We start from the raw sequence: 7,710 nt of genomic DNA, 5'->3' as shown, positions 1-7,710 counted from the left end.
TACAAAAGCAAGTTTTAGATTATACCATCTATGTTCACAAATTTAAAATCCGCAAGCAGAAAAGGAATGCATTAGATTTTCTTTATTATAGGAAGAAATATCTGTACATTTTTCCTCTCCCCCTGAACAAATATGTAGTCAAAGAAAATTTTAGATCATCTCTTGTAAAAATCATTGGACTTTTAACATCACACGAAAAATTAGAATAAAAAGCAGAAGCAAATAATTCCGATGCTCTTCAGTTTCTCAAGTTAATGGTCAAATGGGGAGTGAAACTTGGATATCTGCAGCTTGAAAAATTCATGGAATATGCAACTTTATCAGTGATAGAGAACAGTAATGTACTGGCACTGCAATAAAAATCTCAGTGATTGAAGAAAGGATAAAATTTGCAATGAGGCATCTATTCAGGAAGCAAGGTTGCTGATGCCAAAGTAGACAGTCTTCTGTTGAAATGCATTGATTGCATAATCAACCTGAAAGTGACCAAACTGAGATTTAAACCGAAGACCATATCCAAGCCCCAACCCACATCCTGGTTTGCCCTGCCTCAGTGCTGGATTTCCTGAAACTCTCATACAAAATTGAGTTATTGATGAGATAATCACATGAGAATGAGTCTAAAGAAATACACCATAATAGATGAGACAAGCAGATTGCCAATCATGTTAAAAAGCAAGCTAGGCTGATAAGGAGATATGAGTCAGGAAGACAAAGTGAAAATGTCGAGACTTGGTTGGGCTGACAATATAAAGACATAATACCTTGGCTTGAAAACCACGAAACCCTAGATCAAAATGGATGATTGATTTTTTTTTCTTTAAAAAAAAGGAGAGGAAGAAGAAGATATAGGAGAACAAGCTTTATTTGTACTCAAAAGAATTCTAGTCCTTTGGTCTTTCAAAAGGTAGCACACCGTGTATATATATATTATTTTATATATAAGTAAAAAGTGATTTTATTAAATAAGGTAGCACGCATGTTTCACCAAGTGGTGCATGCACAGAACCCACATCTTTAGCTGCCTCATGAGGCCCTGATCACATTAGAGCAGATGTGTGGTGAGGAATCAGCAATTTCATTGCTCCAATTGGCAAAATAGTTTTCATGAAATCTAAACACTGTTTCACAACGGAGCTCATCAGGACTGGGTTGCTCTTATTTTTAGAAACCTGCAGCTGATTTGAGTTCTTGATCCAGAAAAATAGACTAAAAAATATAATATAATTCCTTCATGAAATGCTGGGGATTATGGAAAAATTGGAACAAGAGTGAAGAGAAATCAATATATGACAAGTTTATATCTGGCCTTGGTTTCCATCTATCTTTTCAATGATATAATAAGGTTGTGCTCACACTAGATACTTGATCTTTTAATCCATGGCTTATATTTTTGAGTTGACTTTGTGCTAATGGGGCTTCCTTCCCAGTGAAAGCTTCTTATCTCAACCAGCTAGCTCTATAGATCCATATATTGTACTGGCCCAAGCCGAACACCAACCCAGGAACAGTGTTCCCAGTATTACAATTTATGGCACATTTTTAACATTAAGGAAGTGTGTTTAAACTTAAATCCCTAAGGGAATGCAAATCTGCAACTCACATTTTGAAACAGAGTGAAAGAACGGTAACTCACCTGGTACATAAATACCAGATCCCAAGTCAGTTCCACAGTCCAAGAAAATAGCACCTTCCAACATTTTGTGCTAAAAAACAATAAGGGGGTAAGGTCAAGTAATATCGTAGTAGTTCATTCAACAATAAGCAAGAACATTTAAACAATCAAATGTGAAAATATGAAGAAGTTTTAAAATTAATTGTAGGTGATTCAACTGAACGTATTTAGAAATAGCTTTTCTATTAAAAGATGTGAAGTTTGCATATGACCTTCCTAAGTTTTCTAACCATCATAGCAGACTCTGGACCAGCAATAACATAAATGAAAAATGGATGCACAAGAAAACAAGAAAAAAAGTATACAAATCTATCAATTAGACAGATTTTTACCCCATGCATCAATCTTACAGCAGATATCATGATTAACCAATTCAACCAAGACATTTGGTGACAGATCCAGTCTACAATGACAGTACCTCTCATTACCTCAGGAAAAGAAATTTCTAACTTTTTTTTCCTGCAGCTAGGGAAATTTCCATCTCTCTGCTCTTTTTTTTTTTTTTCTCTTTATTCTTTAAACCAAATTAGGCTGAACACAGCCAAAAAGAAAATGCTTACCTTATGAGAATAGAAAATATAAAGATCAACAGTCATACAAGAAAAACCAAGGCCCCTGAGTTCTTAAGCCAAAAACAACCAAAAAGAAACATGGTTCTCTATGCAAACAAGGACCATCAAAAAACTGGTCACAGAAAAAAAAAAAAAAAACAAAAAATCACGTCATTTGACTGCTCCTTCACCTGTGAAGGATGAGAGCAAAGGCCTCTGATGGATTGGTCCATTACTGATGTTAGAGGTCTTATTAAATTCCCTTTCACTTGAAGATATTTATAGACAGATTTCAAACTCCTATTCTCTGACAGAAACTATTGTCCACTTATTGAACAAATTGACCTAAAAATTCATTTGCATCCAATACCATGCTTTCTAATCAAACACAACGAAAGAAAACAGAATATTACCAACCTGGCAACCTCAGCCTTAGATGGACTAAGCATGTAAAGATATAATAACGATTGGCCAATAAACTAGCAAACAAACCAGGAAAGAAATGACACGTTTTACAATAATCATGACTAGTAAATCATTTTGCTTTTAAACACATTGTTGTCAGAAAAGGAAAGTACACAGTTGGACACACAAATATTTGAACGCATGGGTTTTTTTCCTAACAAGTAAAAATTGTATACATAGGTTCTCACACAACAAACATTTATCACCAATTAGCAAGTTCTATATAAAAATAAAGGCTTGACTGTTGTGAAAACTATTAGGCCACAGAAAAGTTCTAAAGTTAAGCACTTAAGCCATAATCATTTAGACGTAACTCTGGTGTGGCAGTATGATAAGTACTTAGTTCTCAATGATTCTCTAGCTGAAGACTACTTAGCAGAAATTAAGATGACAACTTGGCTTAAAATGAAGTTCCATACCCAGAACAGAATACAAGCAAATATCCTATTGAAGTTCAAAACTAAAGACCTTCTAATGATTGATAAAGCCATTAATTACCAATGGGAATGTCAATTCATTGTTAGCCACCAGACATGATCTCCCAGATCCAACTGCACCCTCACCGTAACCCCGCAAACTGCCAAGACCCCCAATGGCAAATGCTTGGTAAGGAGCCATATCCCCTACAATGGAACCACCTGTCAGGCTGTCAAAAGAAAAGGTAAGGGTGGTGCAAATAGAGCAAGGATATAAACAATAAGTCAGAAAGTGCACAGGACAGTCAAAAAAGCCTCCCTCAGTCTTGCTTTCAGAATGGGATAAGTGAAGCTTTCACAGCAGGGTAAGGCATCATGCTTTGAGCACAATCAATTGATCCCCTTATTTCCAAACCGACACTCATCAATTTCCTCACACACTTAATTAGTTAATTTAGGCTTTTCATCAATTATATGATATAAACCATGGTCTCTTTCTTTATAATTTTTCTTTTTATTCCTCAAATTATTGGTTTCAATATACAAATTAGAATACTTCCAGATGATTTAATGCTTTTTAATAATTTTTTGTAATTCCTCTTTCACTCCCTAAGACACATCCTACATGCTACTTGTAAAGCTATTTAAATACTTATCATTCATTTCCTCAATGCTTCCTACTTCCCTACAGTCCATTGTATTCAGCCCTTCTGCTTGCCACTCTCCACTCTCCATACTGGCTTCAAAAACTACGCAGTCTCTAATGCACAAAGAAATATTACTCACCTTGTCAAGAGAAATGCTGGACCAAGTTTGAGTCCTTTTGATGCAATAAATTTAAACCGGTTGAAGATTAGCCACTTAGATAGAACAGGAATCCCTTGTTCTATTTGCAGACTCAACTGGTTATAATACAAGTTTGCAGTTATCAGAATGCATGTGACTGGCACCTTAGATATACAAATCCAATGTGTGATAAGAATTTATATCATAGATCAACAAAGGAGATAGCTTACACGACAAAAACTATGATCATTTGCCTTTGCATATCGAGATTCTTGTCTTAAAACTACCATATTGTCATGGGAACTACCACTGCATAACAAGCACATTACAGAAAACATTAGAATTCAATCTCACAGAATGTTTGAAAATTAGAATACCACTACATGCCTCAACTACCTGCACGTCACAGGAAACCCATCAAAATCTCTGCTAATCGAGCGGCCATCATCACTTAAAGGACGAATATGCTGCATGGTTTGTAGTAATTAGTTACCATCCATGAACTTCAGACAGAAAACTGCAAATGAATGTAATACATGAAAATAGATGCCTAAAGGATACTGATTAGTTAATTAGAGAACAGCAGACCTCAAATTTTATGCTGGTTGTGCTGCTCCATTTGGTACTTGCTGGCTCATTCAGATCTAATCCAACTGCTAATCGAGACAAATTCACACCTCCGCTCCCTGAACGGGAGAAGTTGTCCATGGGGACACCATGGACCCCGATCTCAGGTGCAATGGAATGCTGATAAGTAAAAGAAATTAGAAATCTCAAAATGTATGCTGCAAATTTCCACTCAAACTAATATCTTTGTTTTAAATTTATTGATTGGTTTTTCTAAATGTAGGTCAAAGTGGTTCGGAAAGTCCCCATAAAGATCAATTCCAATTTGCAATATGTTTTTCCATCTTTCTCACCAACAAATAATAGTAATGAAGCAGAAATAAACCTGAATAACAAAGGACTGCTGAGCAAGCCATTCTGGTCTCGGCCTCCTATAAGCTATTAAGACATTTGAATCATAGAGCCCCTTGTCTAATGATACATCAAGCTTCTCACTTCCACCAAATAAGTTCGGATGTTTGATGTAAAGACTGCAATAAACAAACTGAACCCTTTATTTCGACAATGCCATAGTTCTCCATATGGTTAGAGAGCTAAGTAAAAGAAGTTAAATTCCTAATTTCAAATTTCACATTGTTTTGATTACCAGAAAAACATAAAAAGAAAACCAGCTAAAAACAAAGCCAAATTTTGATTTCAACAAAGTTGAGTGAAGCTTTTTATTCCCTTACGCCAAACAAGTGAGGAAAAAAAAAGTTTCAACTTTTATATTTCTTCTCTTTCCCTTCATTTATCATCTCTTTTAAAATTTAATGAACCCATATAAATCCAAAAAACGAGAAAGCACCATCTAGAGAATGTTGACCCAAAATAACAAAAATCAGAACCTTACCTTCCAATTACCAGAGAAAGAGGACTGCCAGTGCTCCTGTTAGAAGGAGTTAGAGTGAAAGAGAGAGAGAGAGGGAGAGAAATCAATTACTGGGTAAGGAAGAAAAAGATAAACAAAGCATGAATTGAGCAAGAACCTGAAAGGAGTAAGCATCAAAGAAGCACATAGCTTGTGAGTGAGGTCAACATTTACATCAATCTTGGCTGTCACACACACACACACACCCCACAAAATCAAAATGGGCACATTACTCATCATAAACACTGGTTTAGAAATCAACTGCAACCATATATTTACTGAGAAAAATTAAAGCTTTTCTGGGTTGGGTTTTGTTTGTTTTTGATTAAAAGCTAAATGAAATGAAATGAAAGAATTTAATACTGACCTTTGCCAGCATGGATGCTCTTCTGAGCTCCCATTCTGTTACCTGTGCATAATAAACCATTAAAATGGAAATGGAAATGGAAACGGGAATGTTTTATATGAGTGACACTTTGAGGGAGACAAAGATTGCATTCTCAGTATTTGTGTTTCAGAGGCAATGGAAAGAGGTGTGTGTGGCGCCTTGTGTTTTACGGGTCACTGGTGGTGACGTATTGGAAGAAAAATAAAAAAATAAAATAAAAAAGTTCTTCGCTTCCAAACTTTGTTATCCCTTTGCTTCTACTTTGGTCTACTCTTACCTCCACGTGAGAACTGAGAAGAGATACCAATTAACAATTTAACACTCCATTTTCTTCTTTTATCCCTCCCTCTCTCTCTCTCTCTCTCTCTCTCTCTATTATTTTTCTTGTTCTTTTCCTTTTCTCTTTCTAAGTTTTCAAACATTTATACGTATACCACAATAAAAATATTATATATAATAAATAATTATATTATCTTTGTGAGATTTTGGTATGATGCTAAGTGCAAAGCTTAGGTTCGGTTGCATTGTTCCATCGCAATAGTGACACGCATCAAATTTTAGTCGCATTCTATAATTTTAATAGGTTTATTAGTCCATTGGATTCAAATTAAATTCAATACCCAAATAATATGTCTATGGATTTAAATCCAGGAGATGCTAGAAATTGTTAATATACAAACTAATTATCCAAGTGAGTCCTAGTTAGCTTAACTGATAAAGTCTCTAATGGTTGTATAAGAAATTTAGGGTTCAATCTCCGCCTACACCAAAAATTGATTGGTGTCTTGGTTTGATGATAAAGAGCTATCATCAGGAGTGGACGTCATAAGTTGAAACTCTCTCAAAAAAATCATCCAACAAATTATCTAATTAATAAAAAAAATTATCCATTGAATTATTAGGATTACGTGGATATCATAAAACCAAAAATGTTGAATTTTTCATTTGATGAAAAAATGAAAAGACATATAGAGACTCGAACCAGAACCCCATAGTGGACTTCACAACCCCCAAGCCCAAGCCTGGTATACCCCACTCAACAATGGACCTCCCTTAGGCCCATATCAAACCAAACCACATATGTTCTCTTTTAAACTTAAAAAGTCAAAACTACTGTTTCTCCACACCAAAAAAAAAAAAGTCTAAACTACTAATGGATCAAGGATTTACACCTAGTCAGGCCCAAGTAATCTCTTGGGTTTCGTTTCACTCACCAACCCAGAAGAAAAAGAAATACCCGTGAGTCTAAACATGATCCCATCTGCCAAAACTAAGCAAACTTTTCCTAGACCTAAAAACTCCCCTTCTTTTTCTCAAAATAAAAAAAAAAACTTCCTTCTTTGGAGCCCCTTGTTATGATCTTCCTAAGAAATGAAGATTTGAAAGAGAGGTAGCAAGTCATTTCCTTTGTCTTGGTGACTATTATGTCTCTAACATCAATAAGATATTCCATATATAAAATGAGACCCAAAGATCTCAGTTTTTTAAGTTTTAATGCTTAATATACAACCATTCACATGATGAGTACTTTAAAGAGCTTTGTTATATTTTTATTGTGGTTGTATTTTGCGTCAAGTATTCATGCAAAAGTGCATGTCCATGTGACCAACATGCTACAAGATGGAAGAAGCATGAATATCCATTGCCAATCAAAAGATGATGATCTTGGCAATATCATCTTGAAAAATGGAGATGAAATCGAATGGAGCTTCTCTCTCAATTTTTGGGGTACTACATTTTTTTACTGTGACGTGCAATGGGGAAATTTAAACTATCATTTTGATGTGTACTCAAACAAGAGAGATCATAAGAGGTGTCACTCAGAATGTCGTTGGATGATATCCGATTATGGCTCATTGTATGGTTATGACCAAGAAAGTGGCAAATGGGGTTCATTTCCTTTAAAACCAATGGGAGCTAGCTGAGGAAAAATAAGGGAAATGAAAATTTAT

The 7,710-nt window shown here is 35.2% G+C and overlaps 1 protein-coding gene across 1 annotated transcript; it reads right to left on the bottom strand.

Moving 5' to 3' along the window:
- On the bottom strand, positions 1-6,098 carry LOC142606696 (outer envelope protein 39, chloroplastic). Its single transcript, XM_075778030.1, has 12 exons — positions 6,036-6,098; positions 5,738-5,779; positions 5,489-5,555; positions 5,353-5,388; positions 4,846-4,990; positions 4,482-4,640; positions 4,290-4,360; positions 4,124-4,202; positions 3,894-4,009; positions 3,190-3,337; positions 1,637-1,706; positions 1-565 (listed from the first exon to the last, which is right to left on the bottom strand). The coding sequence occupies exons 2-12, from the start codon at positions 5,769-5,771 to the stop codon at positions 408-410; spliced, it is 1,083 nt and encodes a 360-aa protein (XP_075634145.1). The 5' UTR covers positions 5,772-5,779; positions 6,036-6,098; the 3' UTR covers positions 1-407.
- Positions 6,099-7,710: the final 1,612 nt, after the last annotated feature.

This window comes from Castanea sativa, chromosome 8, assembly GCF_040712315.1.
Source record: "Castanea sativa cultivar Marrone di Chiusa Pesio chromosome 8, ASM4071231v1".
NCBI lineage: Eukaryota > Viridiplantae > Streptophyta > Magnoliopsida > Fagales > Fagaceae > Castanea > Castanea sativa.
The sequence above is the reverse complement of the archived record's forward strand: the minus strand, read 5'-3'. Positions and strand labels throughout refer to the sequence as shown.

Bases quoted from the DNA above. Each gene is read 5' to 3' on its own strand.
- LOC142606696 (XM_075778030.1), bottom strand. From the start codon at position 5,771: ATGGGAGCTCAGAAGAGCATCCATGCTGGCAAAG. The intron at 5,556-5,737 runs GTCAGTATTAAA...TGTGTGTGACAG, and splicing joins GAGCATCCATGCTGGCAAAG to CCAAGATTGATGTAAATGTT. The intron at 5,389-5,488 runs GTTCTTGCTCAA...TCCTTCTAACAG, and splicing joins TTGATGCTTACTCCTTTCAG to GAGCACTGGCAGTCCTCTTT.